The sequence below is a fragment of the Equus quagga genome, chromosome 8 (genome assembly GCF_021613505.1).
Source record: "Equus quagga isolate Etosha38 chromosome 8, UCLA_HA_Equagga_1.0, whole genome shotgun sequence".
In the NCBI taxonomy this organism is placed as follows: domain Eukaryota; kingdom Metazoa; phylum Chordata; class Mammalia; order Perissodactyla; family Equidae; genus Equus; species Equus quagga.
In genome coordinates this window covers 77,532,544-77,551,701 of record NC_060274.1, presented here as the reverse complement: position 1 = coordinate 77,551,701, position 19,158 = coordinate 77,532,544, and the positions used below count along the sequence as shown (strand labels likewise).

At 34.3% G+C, this 19,158-nt stretch overlaps 1 protein-coding gene across 1 annotated transcript in view; it reads right to left on the bottom strand.

Moving 5' to 3' along the window:
* Window positions 1-19,158, bottom strand: part of ABCB5 (ATP binding cassette subfamily B member 5) — a 112,020-nt gene that overhangs the window by 28,710 nt on the left and 64,152 nt on the right. The window contains exons 16-19 of the mRNA XM_046670406.1: window positions 13,519-13,662; window positions 12,496-12,600; window positions 12,247-12,324; window positions 7,264-7,347 (exon numbers count right to left, since the gene is read on the bottom strand). Coding sequence (XP_046526362.1) covers window positions 7,264-7,347; window positions 12,247-12,324; window positions 12,496-12,600; window positions 13,519-13,662 — 411 coding nt within the window. The remainder of the gene's footprint in view (window positions 1-7,263; window positions 7,348-12,246; window positions 12,325-12,495; window positions 12,601-13,518; window positions 13,663-19,158) is intronic.

Here is a 19,158-nt window from a genome sequence, read left to right as displayed (position 1 = left end):
TTTCATTGGAACACAGTCATGCCTTTTGGTTTACCCATTGTCTATGGCTGTCTTAGTCCGTATAATGATGGAGTTGAGTAGTTGCTAAAGAAACCAAATGTGTCACTCTCCTCACTTAGTTGCTGTTCAGTGCTACAAATCTGTGATGTGATTATAATTTGATAGCATGTTGAGTGACATATGTATTGTTATACTGCGACATTTTATCCTAGTTTTAAAAATTACCACTGCATATCCATCATCTAAAAACAAAAAAGGAAGAGAAAAGTGGACTTTGAATGTCCTGCTTTTAAGGTACAGTGGACTGTGGATTACTTTAGGTTCTAAGTAGATGCCTCACTCAGTGTTGTGTCTATTATGCCATGACATTATATAGTACTAAAATATATAAAATAGGTTGACATTACCAGACTAAGCATTCACCACACTATTCCTAATTCACAGGAAAGCAACATTCAGAAAAATTAGAAAATTTAAATGGAATATCTCAGCAGAATTTTTTCATAAAACTAAAAAGTGAAAATGAGACAAACTAAAGTAAATTTCTGAGTGGCTCATTTATTAACTAAGCAAAGAAAGTCATTTATGGATAGTGAGTTAACTAAATCATGTTTGCTTGCAAGCAGTGGAAGACGTGCTCAGAGGGCATAAACTTATATCAGATGATTAACCTTTTGGTGAGAACAGCTGCTCAAAAAGTTGAGAACACTGACAGCAACATCAACAGTGGATTAAAAACCAAGGTAGATTATTTTGAGTAGTTTCCTTGGCTCTTTATGGGTTGACATATGTTACTGATATTGATCAATTGTTGGCTTTTTGAAGAGCCAATGCTGAGTGTGAAGTGACTGAAAAGATAGCTGTTATGAATAGTCTGTGTGGAACAACTACAGGTGAGCATATTTTCAAAGAAGTTGAGAAAAACTAGGTCAGTATAACCTGAAGTGGAATCTGCTAAGATATATTACAACCTATGATGGCACAAAAAAAGGCTTAGTTGAACAAATTTACAAAGTTTGTGAAAATGTAAGGTGTTTAAAGCCTATTAACTTATTCATTGTATTAATCATCAGCAAGTATTCTGTGGAAAATAACTGAATTTATCACACATTATTGGACTATTATGGTCAATGGTGAAGTTTATTTGCTCTTATAGACTTAACTATCTTTATTTTTATTTTTGTTAAAAATGGAAGCTGAAAATCTTGACTTGCCTTATCACACAACAGTTTGAGGGTTTAGCAGTGATAAAGTTTCACTGCAACATTTTGAGTTCAAGTCTGAGTTTGAAATTTTTCTTTACAAGAACCATCTTTCACCACTATGGCTTTGGATATTAGCTTTTGCTGTAGACTTGATAATGTTTCTTAATGAATTAAACCTAAAATTGTAAGGCAAAATAGCAATTATATGCCAACTTTATACTGTGGAAAAGTCATTTCAATGATTACTAACATTGTTTGAAACACAAGTAATGTCAAGCTGTTTTATACACTTCCCATGTCAAAAGTTAAATCAAGAAATAAGGTCAGGGAGGGGCCAGCCCCATGGCCAAGTGGTTAAGTTTGCACGCTCCGCTTCTGCAGCCCAGGGTTTGAATCCTGGGCGCAGACATGGCGCTGCTCATCAGGCCATGCTGAGGCGGCATCCCACATACTACAACTAGAAGGACCCATGACTAAAAATACACAACTATGTACTGGGGGGCTTTGGGAGAAAAAGGAAAAATAAAGGCTTAAAAAAAAGATAAGAGAGAAAGTCAGGGAGCTGGCCCCCTGGCTGACTGGTTAAGTTCACGTGCTCCACTTCGGCAGCCTGAGGTTCACTGGTTCGGATCCTAGGCACGGACCAACACACCACTGGGTCAAGCCATGCTGTGATGGCATCCCACACAGAAGAACTAGAATGACTTACAACTAGGATATACAACTATGTACTGGGGCTGTGGGGAGGGGAAAAAAGGAAAGAGAAAGATTGGCAACAAATGTTAGCTCAGGGCCAATCTACATCACCAAAAGAAAAAAAAGCATACCATAAAAAAAAAGACAAGGTCAACATTGCCCAGTTAAAGATATTCTAGTTTGACCTAATCAATTAATTAGGCTCTTGGAGTTAATCAATGAATTTTATGATTTCTTGGAGAAATATAATTATAGTTTTGATGAGAAGAATTCCTAGAACTAACATTGTGTCTTTCAGTGGTATATCAAGTGTACACTGTGGCGTCAATAACACATTTTCTTGTGGCAAAAATGAGGTAAGACTTTGGTTGATGAAAAGGGGTTGCTAAAATATACAGAGACAATACCTAGTAATTTTGTGGAATCTAGTCTCCCAAAGAATCTACTAAAATGGCTTTATACCTTTAATAAAACTACATATTACGGAGAAAATAGTCTGTTGACAGATGTACTGGCAATAAGCCATTACCTTGGGCTGAAACAATAGCAATTAAATTGGTTTTATTCAATCAACTATTTCAGGAATTATGTTATCCTATGAGTTTATTTCACTAACATGTTTTTCTCATGACTCTCAAAGTATCAGAGCTTCTAAAAATGGCCAGAGGCATATGTTTTCAGTCATTAGTAAAGGTTTCAAAATGATATTTATTGTTATTAAGGAGCTATTTTATGAACATACGCCCTAACATATTTGATAAAATAAAATGTAACTGAAATTACATGAAGAAGAAACTGAGATGGAATATGTCTTACTTAAGTTGATATAATAGGAAATATAATCCTGAATTATTATTTCCTGATGAATCTCTAGCGTGGTTGTGAGAAAAGAAAGAGCGAACAAATAAGATTGGTAAATAAGTCTTACTATTGAAAGAGCATCCATTAAAGTTAGATATGAATCTACCTGTATATGGCAAAGCAACGGTTTATGTGAATTACATGCTAGTAGACACAATCTCACTCTTGAATCCTTCTTTGGCTGTTTTGCTTTTTAAATTCAGCAACTTTACAATCTCCCATCAGTATTCCCACTATTTATTCTTTAGCTACTACTTCTCATTCAATGAAAATAATTCGACTTGGCCAGAATTATTATGAGAACATTTTCTAATTGCAACAAGAAAGTTTCAAGTGATCAAATGGTATTAGTCAGATGCTTATAAGGAATCAGGTTGACAAATATTCTCATTAATTTCTCTTGATGAGAGACAACACCATTTATTAGAAACAGTTGAATGTAAGGAGAGCAATGTTGGTCTTTCAGTACTAATTTGTTCTTTTTGGCTGACAAAAACACTTGATAAAAGAGAAGATATCTCACATATAAAATACAGCTGCTAGTAAGAATGCCTATTTTACTGGATTTTTAAAAGATCTGAATGATAGGTAGTATAAGAAAAACATTCACACAGTAAAGAAAAAAGAGCAAATTTTGTGGAATGGCGATTCAAACGGAACTATAAGGATCGATATTTCTGCCTAAAGCAGCAAACCTGGAATTCCTAAACACAGATGTTGTCATTCAGATAATTCTATTGTGCTATGAAAGATTAATGCTATGCTCATTACTTGACTATTAAGTGAAATTCCATCCATCATTTTTTTTCCCACTTAGGCCAGTAAACTAAGCTCCTCAGCCCTATTTTAAAATTTAGATACTATCTAATAAAATGTAGAGCCTTGCCTTCAAAAGTATCAAAAAGAGTTTCAGAAAGAGATGAAGATGATGCCCTCTTTCCTCTTCAGTGCTTCCTACATCATAAAACTAGTTTTCCAAACCAATATGGATGCATGTGAACATTCACAGCTGTAACCAACTTTTTCTATTCTCTGGTAATATAAATCTATCCTTGGATATACACATTGAACAACGAGGTCTTACAAAAGTTACAAAAATTAGAATAGCGGCTATGTCCTATGGAATAGCTTTCAAAAGAAAATGCACTTTTGAAGAACTGTTTTAGTTGATAATTTGTTGCCCTGGTAGCAATGCTGTAATAGAAATTTCAGTATTTTTTTTTTTTTTACTTTTCAGTGATCACTAGATTTCATTTGAGTTTTTTAAAACGGTGAAGCACCACAAATCATGAAATACAATATTTTTCACTGGCAAGTGCAAATATTAGTTCATACATTAACTAGACTGCTAGATTTGAATATCTTTAAAATGGAAATATTCTTTTTATTTTATTTAACTTTTCAGCTTTTTTCCCAATTATTTTATTGAGATCATAAAGGTTTATAACATTGTGTACTTTCAGGTGTACATTATTCTTCAGCAGTTTCTGTATAGACTGCATTGTGCTCTCCACCAATAGTCTAATTTTTATCCATCAACATATATGCATGGCCCTTTATCCATTTCCCCCACCCACCAACTGCCTTCACCTCTGGTAACTACTAATCTGTTCTCTTCAGACGTGTTTGTTTATCTTCCACATGAGTGAAATCACATGGTGTTTGTCCTCCTCTGTTTGGCATATTTTGCTTAACATAATACCCTCAAGTTCCATCCACGTTGTTGCAAATGGGACAATTTTCTCTTTTTTATGGCTGAGTAGTATTCCACTGTATACATATACCACATCTTCTTTATCCATTCATCAGTTGATGGGCACTTGGGGTGCTTTCCTGTCTTGGCTATTGTGAATAAATGCTGCAATGAACACAGGGGTGGATAAATCTCTTTGAATTGTTGATTTCAAGTTCTTTGGATAAAGACCCAGTAGAGGGATAGCTGGATTGTATGATATTTCTATTTTAAATTTTTTGAGAAATCTCCGTACTGTTTTCTATAGTGGCTGCACCAGTTTGCATTCATACCAGCAGTGTATGAGGGTTCCCTTTTCTCCACATCCTCTCCAACATTTGGTGGTTTTTTAAATGGTAATTACAGTCATTCTGACAAGTGTAAGCTGATATCTCATTGTAGTTTTGATTTTCATTTCCCTAATAATTAGTGATGCTGAACATCTTTTCACGTGCCTTTTGGCCATCTGCATATCTTCTTTGGAAAAATGTCTGTTCATATCCTCTGCCCATTTTTTGGCCGGGTAGTTTGTTTTTTTGTTGTCCAGTTGCATGGGTTATTTATATATTTTGGAGATTAACCCCTTGTTGGATATATGATTTGCAAATATTTTCTCCCAGCTGGTGGGTTGTTTTTTCATTTTGTTCACGGTTTTCTTTGCCTTGCAGAAGCTCTTTAGTCTGAAGTAGTCCCATTTGTTTGTTTTTTCTTTTGTCTCCCATGCCTGAGTAGACATGGTATTTGGAAACATGCTGCTAAAACCAATATCAGAGTGTACTGCCTATATTTTCTTCTCAGGGTTTTATGGTTTCAGGTCTTACATTCAAGTCTTTAATCCACTTTGAGTTAATTTTTTTTTTTTTGAGGAAGATTAGCCCTGAGTTAACATCTGCTGCCAATCCTCCTCTTTTTGCTGAGGAAGACTGGCCCTGACCTAACATCTATGCCCATCTTCCTCTACTTTATATGTGGGATGCCTACCACAGCATGGCCTGCCAAACAGTGCCATGTCCACACCCGGGATCCGAACCGGCGAATCCTGGGCTGCCGAAGTGGAACGTGAGAACTTAACCTCTGTGCCACCAGGCCAGCCCCCACTTTGAGTTAATTTTTGTGTATGGTGTAAGACAATGGTCTACTTTCATTCTTTTGCATGTGGCTGTCCAGTTTTCCCAGCACCATTTATTGAAGAGACTTATCTTTCTCCATTGTATGTTCTTAGCTCCTTTGTCGAAGATTAGCTGTCCATAGATGTGTGGTTTTATTTCTGGGCTTTCAATTCTGATCCATTGATCTGTGTCTGTTTTTGTGTCAGTACCATGCTGTTGTGATTACTATAGCTTTGTAGTATGTTTTGAAGTCAGGAATTGTGATGCCTCGAGCTTTATTCTTTTTTCTCAGTATTGCTTTTGCTATTCAAGGTCTTTTGTTGTTCCATATGAATTTTAGGATTCTTTGTTCTATTTCTGTGAACAATGTCATTGGGATTCTGATTGAGATTGCATTGAATCTGTAGATTGCTTTAGGTAATATGGACATTTTAACTATGTTTATTCTTCCAATCCATGAGCATAGAACATCTTTCCATTTCTTTATGTCACCTTTGATTTCTTTCCATAATGTCTAAATAGAAAAACCCTTTTAAGATTTTTCTGTCATTCAGAGGTGCGTCATTGACTTTCCTTTTCTCCCAATGCATGCTAAGGAAAAAAGAAAGTCTATAACTCTGCTAGAGTTCTTATTTTAACAAAGAGATTGAAAACTTTATCTCACTTAAGTTAAAAGTGGGAAATCTTGTTTTGCACTCCTTTTCTCAATTATAGTTGAAATGTCATTTGTGATATAAAAATTACTTTTATTAAAATAATTGAAGAAAATTAATAAATTATTCTTTGTCTCTTCTATACTACCCTAATATCCATGCTTATTTAAGAATCACTTTGACATACACTATGCTGGTCATTCTGTCATTGATTTTGAATACGGTGCATAAACATTTTGTTCACACATAATATGGCCAGTCATGATGACAGATATCTCTTTAACTTGATTTGTAAAACAACTAGCACAGAATCATTTCTGGATGTAAACATGAGTCTAACTTGTTAGACATTATGTTAAATAAGATCTTATTTTCTGGGGGAAGGAAAAACTAACTTTCTTCTTTTATTAAAACTTCTAAATTGTGTGTGTGCATGTTTTCATTTTGTTACTTTTTCTTTTCTTTTTTTTCTCCCCAAATCCCCCCAGTATGTAGTTGTATATTTTTAAATTGTGGGTCCTTCTAGCTGTGGCATGTGGGATGCCGCCTCAGCGTGGCCTGACAAGCAGTGCCATGTCAGTGCCCAGGATCCGAATCAGCAAAACCCTGGGCCACTGAGCAGAGCATGAACTTAACCACTCAGCCAAAGGGCCGGCCCCTAAAATATGTATCTCAACCCATGGGAGCCGAGATCGTTTTGTTACTTTTTCTTTTTTACTATTTAATCCCAAATTATTTTCTCTAACTCATTCTTAATATCGTCTTTAGTCCTCTGGTTATCATATTACGTGTGCTAAATCTTTATTTTTGGTTAAAAATACGCAGAGCTGAAAGGCTTCCTCACATCTTTCACTGAGAACTCCCTGTTAGCCCTGAGACTTACCTGGTGTCCTTAATGATGTGGGTCATCTCATTATAGCTCACATATATGCACAGACACATGTGTGTATGTGGATACATGCACACTACATACATACACCATGTAAAAATAAGAGCAATATACGTACTCCTTGAATTTGTGCTATATCTATGGCTAATATTGTTGTCAAGCCTCCTGTGCTGTTTTCCTTATCGTCAAACCAGGAGACATCCTAGAGAAAAGAGGGAATTAACATATGGTTATCAGAAAAGATTCTTCTCTGATTTGTGATTTTGCTGTAGTAAGTCAGAAGGCATTTACCTGACTCCTTACTCACAGGTACTTAATTCTTGTAAATACTATGGATCAAATGATTTTTGTTTCTTACTCCACAAAGATCTACACTTAGACATAAACTGAAGAACTTAAGCCCAACAGCTTGAACTCATTACCTGCTACAAAATTGTATAATAATCAATGTTAAAAATGGTTATTTTAAACTACCAAGTAATTTGTAATTTTACTCCACAAGTAATTTGTGGAGAGCAGACTCTATTTAAAAAGTAAGGTAATACACAACACAAATTAGAAATATTTCCAAACCTTTCTTCCTTAACCGATTAATGATAAAAAGTCTATCTTATTTTCTTCTTCTTTTAATTTTTATTGAGTTAATGATAGGTTACAATCTTGTGAAATTTCAGTTGTACATTATTGTTTGTCAGTCGTGTTGTAGGTGCACCCCTTCACCCTTTGTGCCCACCCCCCACCCCACCTTTCCCCTGATAGCCACTAATCTGTTCTCTTTGTCTACATTTTTAAATTCCTCATATGAGTGGAGTCATACAGAGATTGTCCTTCTCTATCTGGCTTATTTCACTGAACATAATTCCCTCAAGGTTCATCCACGTTGTTGCAAATGGGACGATTTTGTTCTTTTTTACGGCTGAGTAGTATTCCATTGTATATATATATATATATATATATATATATATATATATATATATATATATATATATATATATACCACATCTTCTAAAAAGTCTATCTCCTTTTCTTTTGGACCCACGTAGGCAAGATTTTCCCTGTCACTTCATATTACCCCCTAGATCTTACAAGCACTGGGCACTGTGAGAAGCTAAAGGGGCAGAGAGGCTGCTGCAAAACCCCTGAAACCAAGAAGTATGCCATCTGAAGAAGACAGGTAAAAAATACAAGCAAGAAAAGCATAATGTTACAACCAATTTCATTTTCAATAGCAAATACAAACAGCACTCCTTGGCCCTTCTCCACTCGAGGAATTCTGATTTCCTTTTATTAGCTTTTGTTTTTTTGAGGAAGATTAGCCCTGAGTTAACATCTGCTGCCAATTCTCCTCTTTTTGCTGAGGAAGACTGTCCCTGAGCTAACATCCGTGCCCATCTTCCTCTACTTTATATGTGGGACGCCTACCACAGCATGAGGTGCCAAGCAGCACCATGTCCGCACCCAGGATCTGACCTGGCAAACCCCAGGCCGCCAAAGCGGAACATGCTCACTTAACTGCTGTGCCACCGGGCTGGCCCCCCTTTTATTAGCTATTGAATGTTTCCTCCCACTCATTCAAACCACTTATATTTCTTGTGGATTAAAACTACGTGGAGACTGTCATTGAAAAATGAATTATTTTTAGTGAGCGAAGAGGAAAAAATTGTTGGCTTAGTACAACCCAGCCAGGGTCCCAATGCCCAGGAACTAGTTTCTGCCATCTAAGGAAACAAAAGCATAACAGACAGAGGGCTGTGCATTAATCATGCAGTTGTGTGAGAAGAAAGCTCCTGTGTAGGAATATGGCAGGAGCCAGGGTGGGTACAACCCTGGCATGACAACACTACTCTGTAAGCCAATGCATTGGGAAGGTGTCCCAAAGAGTTTAGGGTCCTAGATGCCAAAAGGGCATGCTACAGAGATTAAGATCTGTGCTACACAGTAGCCACTTTGAAAAAACAACCCCAGTCAAGGGCCTAACGTATTGTAAATACACATCAGCAATGATAATAACTATAGCACTCTTGAACTGGAAGACATTACCTGTTTTTTATTGTACACTCAAAAAAATTAAGATATGATATACATTTTCTAATTATTTCTATATTTCAATACGACATGGAATGCACAAAGAATTTTTAGATACAATATAAAGTAAAAATGTAGAAAGAGAATTTATTATCGAATATTACATTCCTGATTCTACAGTACCTTGCTATAACACAAAAGGCATAGGATACATATGTGACTAGTCTTAGTCATTATCTGATGTTCAATCAGCAAGATGTCCAAAGCTGCTTTTCAACAAGTCAGCAATTGTACACTCTAAGGATTGTTTTCCACCAGAGGGAATATATGCTAAAACACTTTGCAGAGTTTCTGGAACATAGCTGGTGTTGAGTAAAAATTAGCTTGCTTCCTCTCTTCCTGATGGTAAAATGATTGTAAGTAAGGCTATCAGGTTTTTTGATACTAGTAAATCCATTTTTTTCCTCCCAATAATTCTACTAGAAATAAAAAAAATATAACACTAGATAAGCACTTGCTATGTATTTTCTCGTTTAATCATCACAACAACTCTATGAGGTAGATACTATGATTATCCATGTTTTATAAATGAGAAAAATGAGGTGATAAGAGATTAAGTAACTTGCTCAAGGCCACAGAGATGGCAAGTGGTGAGGCCAGGATTTGAACCTAGGCAACCAGATGCCAGAATTTTTAATCAACTATCCTGTTCTGCCTCCCATCTAACTGAAGCATTACAGTTGAGTTTCATTACCTGTTTCTCCTGCTTCAGGACTTGTTACCTCAAATCCTTTTGGAAGTAGCTTTATGAGATCCTTTAGTGGTCACCATTAATGCTATCATCTTATGATTTAGAGACCCCCATAGAAGCCCTAGCCAATTTAATTTAGAGAGAAATGGGCAAAAATAAACTTCATATCTGTTTTATAACCCAATAGATCTATAGGTCAATATTTATCATTTATCATTAAGAAACATAAATGTAACTTTGAAACACAATGAGCAATGAATTATTTACAACCATTGAAGCCAGCAACAATTAGAATATTCTTTTCAACTGGGAAGATCTCAAGTAATCAAATAAAATATAAATTTTATACCTACAAAAAGACCACACCTAATTCCATAAATACCTCTACCTCAAATCAGCTTTCAAAATGGTTATAAAAAGCACTGCAAGTCTCAGCATGCTTTCTAAGCCTTAAAAAGTCTCATCTTAGGACAGAAACCAGGTAATAAGAGTTAGGCAAAACTGCACATTAGGAACTTTCCTTACTATAGTCAAAAGTGAAATTGGGAAGATATATTACAAAGAAAAGGACAAATATACTACTCTTTTCTTATCCTCCAATTCAAAAAAGCAAAGATAAGCAAAAAGACGGCTGAAGGATGAAGAGGGAAAGCAAATAATAAGTTGAAAGGGGCTCAGTTGAATTTATGGGGGAATTTAATAATATCTCTGTGTGTTTTTGTATATGTACGTTTTTTGAAGGACTAGAGCTTGTGGCTTATAGATTGGTGCATTCTTCTGGGCAGAAGCTACTTTATCCAAGAATGTTACTGTCTTGGTGCTCATATGGTTAATGTTAGGCAGAGGATTAATGTCCAGTATTAACCATCAGGGTACTAGATCAACAATATCCACTGGTTAAACTGGTTCGTGGCCTTGAGACTCTGCCAAAAGCATGCTGTGAACCTCTAGAGAGGAAGTTCAAAGAAATGTTTGGAAAAGTTAAACATACTCTTTTGTGTAAAACATTCAGACACAGAAAAATTTTCAAAAATTCCTGGAAATTGAAAATAAATTCCCTCGAACATAGAAAAACATAAATTCATAAAGAAAAACAAAATTGAGCAGAAATTGTGAACAAGTGTGAAATACAATGTTAGTTAATTAAAATTCCATCTTATTTCATCAAAGATTTGAGGTAAAACATAAAGTGTTCATAAATAAAGAAACCAAAAGAAAAGTTTAGCACGAGCGAGATGTATAGGCATTAAATTATTTTTATGATCCCTCCAGTAGATTTTTGATTTTCTGGATTAAGGAGTGTCTCCAGTTGTTTCTGACAGGGCCTTTCTGAGCAGAGGGTATTAGGCATCAACTGCTTCAGAGCGCCGAGTTGCTATGGGAATCCACGCACCTGCTTCGCGGCAGTTTGTATCTTGTAGCTCCCTAAGAGCACAAAGGCCCAGGAGTTTTGTTACATGGAAGTCCTCCCAGCACCACTGCTAGAAGTCACAAGATGTAAAAACTGTTTTTGACGACTCAGCTGGAGTGACAGTCACTCTACTTCTGAAAAGAAAGCACCCTGGCAGGAAGCTATTTGCTCTTGCACAGTGAGTTCTGGTGACAGAAAAATGTGGTGAAGGCCTCTAAATGATTACTGGCTTTCAGGGTAACCCAATACACCTCAGCCTCCTGAAAGACCTTCAGAGGTGCCAATCTGAGACATTCCTGCCATTTGCCCCCAAGACTCACTTCTCAAGATTACTACTTGATCCACCTATTTTTAGTTATTTCACAGGTGTGATTGATCATCTGTGTGCTGCAGGCCAACCTGCCAGCTAGACTGATGTTATCTGAATTCAGGACTCTCCCGATGAGGGCAGAGAAACTGACTGCTTTAAGAAGTGTGAAGTGAAAAAACTTAAGCTGTGGACATGGATGAGAACTAGAAAAATTAACTCCTCCTTTTAAAATATATTCTGCAAGATATTATAGCTCTTAAGTCTCCTTTTCAGTTTTAATATGGTCTTCCATTCTAATCCCAGAAAACTACATTATACATTAAAAGAAAGACTTGTCAAGATAAATGCAAGGAACAAGGACTGTACTCTAAATCCTGTTTTCCATAAGTTGTATTTTTGAACATAACAATTTTGGACTTACTTCTATTAGAAAAATATATTATAAGAATTCTGACATCAGATGCTGCCTGGAACATAAAAAGCATGCTTTTAAATGACCAAAGGAAAGATTATGTCAAGAAATTGACTTGAAGAAAAACTAAAAGCTAGAATATTTAAAAACAAATTTTAAATAAAGTAAGAAAAAAGTCAACAAAACACTGACCTGATATAACATGGCCTTAAACGCCAAGTGTCTTAATCTCATGGTTAAAATTTCCCCTGCTCTGCCATAAAATAATCCCTGGAAAACAACAAAAAAACCCTACATTTATTCTTAATTCTCTTTCCTATTTATTTGTAACATTTAGTTATTATATTTACTTATATTTTATTTAGTCATTATTTTTAACTCAGAGAGGCTGACATAAAAAAGTAATCATGTTCAAACTTGTTTAATTCATTAAAAGCTTACCTGAAGGAAATAACTGATAAAGCAAACAACACCCAAAATGACAAATATCATGGAATAAATTTCTGCATCATGCTTTAATGTGGTTTTATCATCATTTTCAAACATCTGAAAAGGAATAGATTTTTTTTATCATGCGATTGGAGGAAAATACAAAAGAAAGAGAAAGAACTAAAATGTCTATCCACCAGGATTTTTTGAATTAATTTCAACATAAGAATAAGATTATATACACATTTCTGGGGAAAAAAGAGTGTACCATTCTTCTTTCCTCTACATTCATTATATATGATAAAAACATAATTTGCTGTTAATTCTCTCATTTAAGGTATGTATATATGGGATCAGATAAACTAGTCATCTGCTATTATCATCATCACAGCATATTGTCAAAGAAACCACCAATTTCTTTGAATTATATTTAATAACTTCTAATAACTCAGGTTTCTTAATATTCCTCTATTTAGAGTACTTCCGGCATATGAGACCTTTATACATGTCCCTAGAAATTGTCCCTAAAATTAATAATTATATATATATTGACATCTATATTGACAAAGTGTAGCTGTGCAAGTGTGGGAGACTGAAGACTTAACATGGCTCTAGCAAGATACTTGAATCCATCAAGTCTCCTGGGTCCCTGAGCATAATCCCAAACTCTTCTTATTTCCTCTCTCTGAGCTAGCTGGTAATAAAAAATGGCTATTGTTCAGACTAGTTGAAAGAAGAGTAGTCGTATTTGTCTATTTTATTGCTTCAGTGCTTTGGAATGCTGATACAGCACTGGAGTCAAAATCAGAAAACAAAGCAATTTCTTTACTGATCGCCTAGTCAATAAGGCCCAGCCAAACACTTCACAATAGAGGCTGGCTTATCCCCTGAGAACGTGAGTTAACTTTCCTATCATGGATCACTTGTTGTGGGTCCCAATTTTCCCCTTGCTGGGTCAGAGCACAACAGGTCTGTTCTCTCAGGCTACATTTCGTTTAAAATTGCTAAAAATATTAGCGAATTAGTTTTACTTACAGTTACAATTTTTGCAAAGATGATGGAAAATACTGGATGAACGGTTCCGTTTAGTACAGAAGCCAATGTCCCCAGAACCAGAGAAGGCCATTCAGACTTGTTTAATTTAAAAATTTTTAATAGAGAAACTTCGGGAAGACTTGTCTATAAATAAAATACCTTGGTTAAAACCCCAGTTTGAGAGCATAATGGAACCTAGAGAGCTTAGCCAATCTTAAACATACCTATAATGTAAAACAGCAAATATAAAAGGTGGTAGAGTTGAAAGCAGGACTTTTCTTAGAAAAATTTCACTGCCCATATTACTGATGATGACCTCGAAACATGACCTCTTACCCAAAAGTGATTATCTGTGCAACTCATCATCTTTTGGCATTTCACTTAGTTGCTATCATTAAAAAAGTACAAATTAACCCACATGTTCTGATAGCTAAGACTCATAGAAGAAATGACAGGCATATTTTTCTTTACTCCTGTTAAAATAGATGGAATATTATATTCTAGGATAGGACAAAATCTAGGTGGGAACTAAGCAGAGAAAGAAGATAAAAGTTTTACTAGCATTTTAAGTTTGAAAGTTTTCCAGTTTTGTGACTTATTTACAGAAACACTTTTCTGATACCTTGGTTAAAAGCTTGTTTTGGGGTTCCCATTTACAAGTAAAATGCTGCAACAACTGAGCATATTACTTAAATTCACCAAGTCTCAGTTTCCTCATTTTTCTGGGGTGATACCAGTTCTTATGTTATAGGATTTTTATCAGAATTAAGCTTAACTCAGTATTTGTAAATAAGAAGTACCCAATAAATGTTAGCTGTTGCTCATGTTATTACTAGAGAGGAAGGGTTATATTATGCAAAATGCCAGGTCTTGTACAGAGAAAGCACAATGCAAGTAGCTGTTCTGGTATCTGCCAGCCCTTCTTGGATGCTGGGAGGGTGACATGGTGAGGTAGCAGTCACAAATATAAGAGGACAAATAATATGATAATGAGCTCTCCTTGGTCTTATCCGAAATATATAGTGAATTTATTTCAGAAACTTTAAAAGTCTTGTGAATAGATTTGTTGTGAGTAATTATTCTGAATAGGAAAGTAGACAGCGAACTACTAGGCATTTCATATGTTAAAACTTCTTCATGGCATTCATTCTTGAAGTAATGACATTTATGAACCTAATAACTGGAGAATTCTTCAGGAAAGACTATAAAATAGTTTACAATTCTTGCTTTAATCTTAGTCTGGCAACTACAATGTAAACTCTATCGTTTGAACAATAGAACTTTTAAAATTCTAAAGCCTTTAAAGTCTATTTTCAGGATAGCTAAACCACAACTACATTGGGCTACTTAATAATTTGACTATCTCTTATCTTTCCTTCTGAAGTTTTCTGAAGATCATCATCATAAAGCACCTCACTTTCCAGTTAGATGACTGTCCAAAAGAACATACAGAAATTTTAAAAGTTGCATATCAACTCTTTGTCAAGCACTGAGCATGGATTTTCTTTTTTGTCAAATTCTTTACAAAATTACCTCATTTTGTATGAAACTAAGACTTGCCACGTGCCAGGACATAAGACCAGTATATTACAGAGCCAGTAAATGTAGGCAGGCTGTCTTGCTCTTATAGAATAATCTATCCTTTTGCTTTTGAAAAGATATACAGTAACAGGTAGGTTTACCATTTTGTATTCCCACCAGCAAAATATGGAGTTCCATTTGCTCCACATCATCACCAACACTCTGTACAGCAAGCCTTTTTAGATTTAACCATTTCAATAGGTGTGTTGTGATATTTCAATTATAATTTTAATTTGCATTTCTCTAATGACTAATGATTTAAGGCATCTTTTTGTATGCTTATTTCCCCTGTGCATATTTTCTTTGGCAAATGTCTATTCAAATCTTTTGCTCATTTTTCAATTGGGTTGTTGGTATTCTTATTATCATGCTTTGGGAGTTCTTTGTATATGCTAGACATAAGTTCTTCATCAGATATGTGACTTACAAATATTTTCTTCCAGTTTATGGCCTATCTTTCCATCTGTTAAAAGTGTTTTACAAATAGCAAAGTTCTTGATTTCGGTGAAGTCTAATTTATCAATTTTTTTCTTTTATGAATTGTACTTTTGGTCTTGTATCTAGAAAATCTTTGCTTAACTCAAAGTCACAAGGATTTTCTACTGGATTTTCCTATGGAAGTTTTCTGATTTTAGGTTTTACAGTAAGGTCTGTAATCCATTTTGAGCTAATTTTTATCTGTGCTTTGAGGTATGGATTGAGGATAATTATTTTATATATAGATATTTAATTGATTTGCTATCATTTCTTGAAAAGACTAAATATATTCTCTATTGTATTGCCTTTGTACTTTTGTCTAAATACAATTGACTACATATGTGTGGGTCTGTTTCATGACTCTGTTCTGCTCTATTGATCTATTTGTCTATTTTTGTGCCAACAGCACATTATTTAATTACTATAGCTTTATAGTAGGAATTGAAATTAGGTAGTATAAATCCTCCAACTTTGCTCTTCTTTTTCAAAGTTGTTTTGCCTCTTTTTCTTTCGAATTCCATTAGATTCAGTTTGTCAAATTCTACAAAAAAGCCTGCTGAGATGTTGACTGAAATTGTTTTGAACCTATAAATCAATTTGGAGAGAACTGACATCTTAACGATAATATTGAATCATCTTATTCACATACATGGTGTATCTCAATTTATCTAGGTGTTCTTTCATTTTTCTTAGTAATATTTTGTATATTTCAGTGTGTGGGTCTTATAGTTTTATCAAATTTATCCCCAGGTATTTCATATTTTTGATACTGTCACATATGACATTATTTTTTAAATTTCAATTTCCTGTTTTTCATTTTTAGTATATAGAATTAAAGTTAACTTTTGTATATTGATCATGTATTCTGCAACCTTGGTAAATTCAATGATCAGTTTTAGAAACTTTTTTTGTGGATTCCATAGGATTGTTTACACAGATAATCATGTCATCTGTGAATAAAGACAGTTTTATATCTTTCTTTCTTATCCTGATGACTTTTATTTTTTGGCCTTACTGCACAGGCTGGAACTTTCAGTACAATGCTGAATAGAAGTGGTGAGAATGTACATCCTTGCCTTGTTCCTGATCTTAGGCTTTCACCATTTATTACGATGTTAACTGTAGATTTTTTGTTGATGTCCTTTATCAGGTTGAGGAAATTTCTCTCAATTCCTAGTTTCCTTAAAGTTATGAGGAATGGACAGTGCATTTTATCAAAGGAGATTTCTGCATTGATTGAGATGATTAGTTTTTTCTTTTAATTTTTTTAAAATAAAGGCAATTATACTAATTTCTGAAAGTTAAACCAAACTTGTACTCCTTGGACAAACCCTACTTGGTGATGATGTATCATTCTTTTTATATATTGTTGATTAGATTTTCTAAAATTTTGTTTAAAATTTTTCTATCTATATTCATGAGGGATATTTGTCTATAATTTTATTTTCTTATAATATCTTTGTCTAATTTTGATATCAGAGTAATGTGGTCTTTTACAATGGGAACTCCTTCCTCTTCAATTTTCTGTTTGGTAGAATTCACCAGTAAAACTACCCTGGCCTGGAGTTTTCTTTATGGAAAAGGTTTTAACTACAAATTCTATTTCTTTTTAATAGGTATAAGATTATTCAAGCTATTAATTTATTCTTGAGTGGACTTTGGTAGTTTGTGAACTTCAAAGAATTTATCCATTTCATTGGAGTTGTAGGATTTGTTTGCATAAATGTTTTCATAAGATTATCTTATTATTATTTTAGTATCTGTAGAATTTGTGGTGATGTCATCATTCTCATTCTTGATATTGGTAATTTGTGTCTTCTAACTTTTTACCTGCTCAGTCAATCCAGAGGTTTTTCAGCTTGTTCATGTTCTCAAAGGACTGGCTTTGGATTTCACGGATTTTTCTTCTTTGTAATTATTTTCTTCCTTCTAGTTTCATAAGGGGCAAGTTTATTAGTTTATTAATTTGAGATGTTTCTCTTTTATATAATATAGGTGTTTAGTGGTATAAATTTCTTTCTCAGTACCACTTTAAGCTTCATCCCACATATTTTGATTATGTTTGATTTTCATTTTCATTCAGTTCAAAATAATTTTGAATTTTTCTTTTGATATCTTCTTTGATTCATACATTATTTAGAAATGAGTTATTCAGCTTCCAAATATTTCAAGATTTCCCAGGCCAGTCTCTGTTCTTGATTTCTGATTTAATTCTCTTTTGGTCAGGTAATACACTTTGCATTACTTGAATTTTTAAAAGTTTATTGAGACTTGTGTTATGGCCCAGAATATGGTCTATCTTGACAAATGTTTCAGGTGCATTTGAAAAGTACATGTGTCCTGTTGACAGGTAGAGTCTTCTATAAAAGTCTACTAGGTCAAGTTGGTTGATAGTGCTATTAAAGTCATCTAAATCCCTGCTGAATCTTTGTCCAGTTGTCCTACCAATATTTAAGAGGAGGTGTTGAAATCTCTGAATATAACTGTGAATTTGTCCATTTCTCTTTTCAGTTCTTGATAAATTGATCCTTTTATAATTATGAAATAACCCTCTTTAACCCTGGTAGTGTTTTTTGCTCTGAAACCTACTTTGCTCTCATCAACATCACAGTCTCACTTCAACTAATATCATGTACTGTTTAAGAACCTTAAAATAGAATACTTCCATCTTTCCCTCCAAGTCTTTTGGCTATTTTTTTATGCATTTTTAATTTTACTTCTGTTATAAACTGTACACTGTAATGTCATTTTTTTCTTTAAAAGGTAAATTATTTTAAAAATATATTTTAAAAACCATTATTTTATATTAACCCATTTATTTACTATTTTTGATACTTTTCATTCCTTCGTGTAGATTCAGATTTCCATCTAGTATCACTTTCCTTCTGCCAAGACTTCCTTTAACATTTCTTGCAGTGTAGGTCTGCTGGTGAAGAATAACTTTAGCCCTTTTTTCCCTGAAAAATTCTGTATGTTGCCTTCATTTTTGAAAGGTATTTTTCTGCAGGCAGCATTCTAATTTAAGTGTTTTTCCTTTCAGTACCTTTAAAGATATTGCCATATTGTCTTCTGGTTTGCATTGTTTCTAATGACAAGTCTGTGGTATTATTTCTTTTCCTTTATATATATTGTGTCAATTTTCTCTGACTGCTTTAAAATTTTTCTCCTTTTCATTGGTTTTAAGCAATTTAATTATGATCTGCCTTGGCATAGTGTTCCTCATTTTTCTTGCACTTGGAATTTATTGAGCTTCTTGGATCTGTGGGTTTTTAGTTTTCATCACATTTGAAAAAGTTTTTTCATTATTTGTTCAAATGTTTTTTGGTTCCCTCTCACCTTTCCTTTGAGAACATATCAAAAACAATTATAATAACTGTTTAGTGTTCCTACTAATTCTACCAAGTGTGTCATTTCTGGGTCTATTTCCATTGGTTGATTTTTCTCTTCATTCCTGCTTTTTTACTTGCCTGGTGATTTTTTATGGGATGCCAGACATAGTAAATTTTGCGCATTGGCTATTTTTGAATTCTTATACATACATTATTGAGCCTTGTTCTAGAACACATTTAAATTACTTGGAAA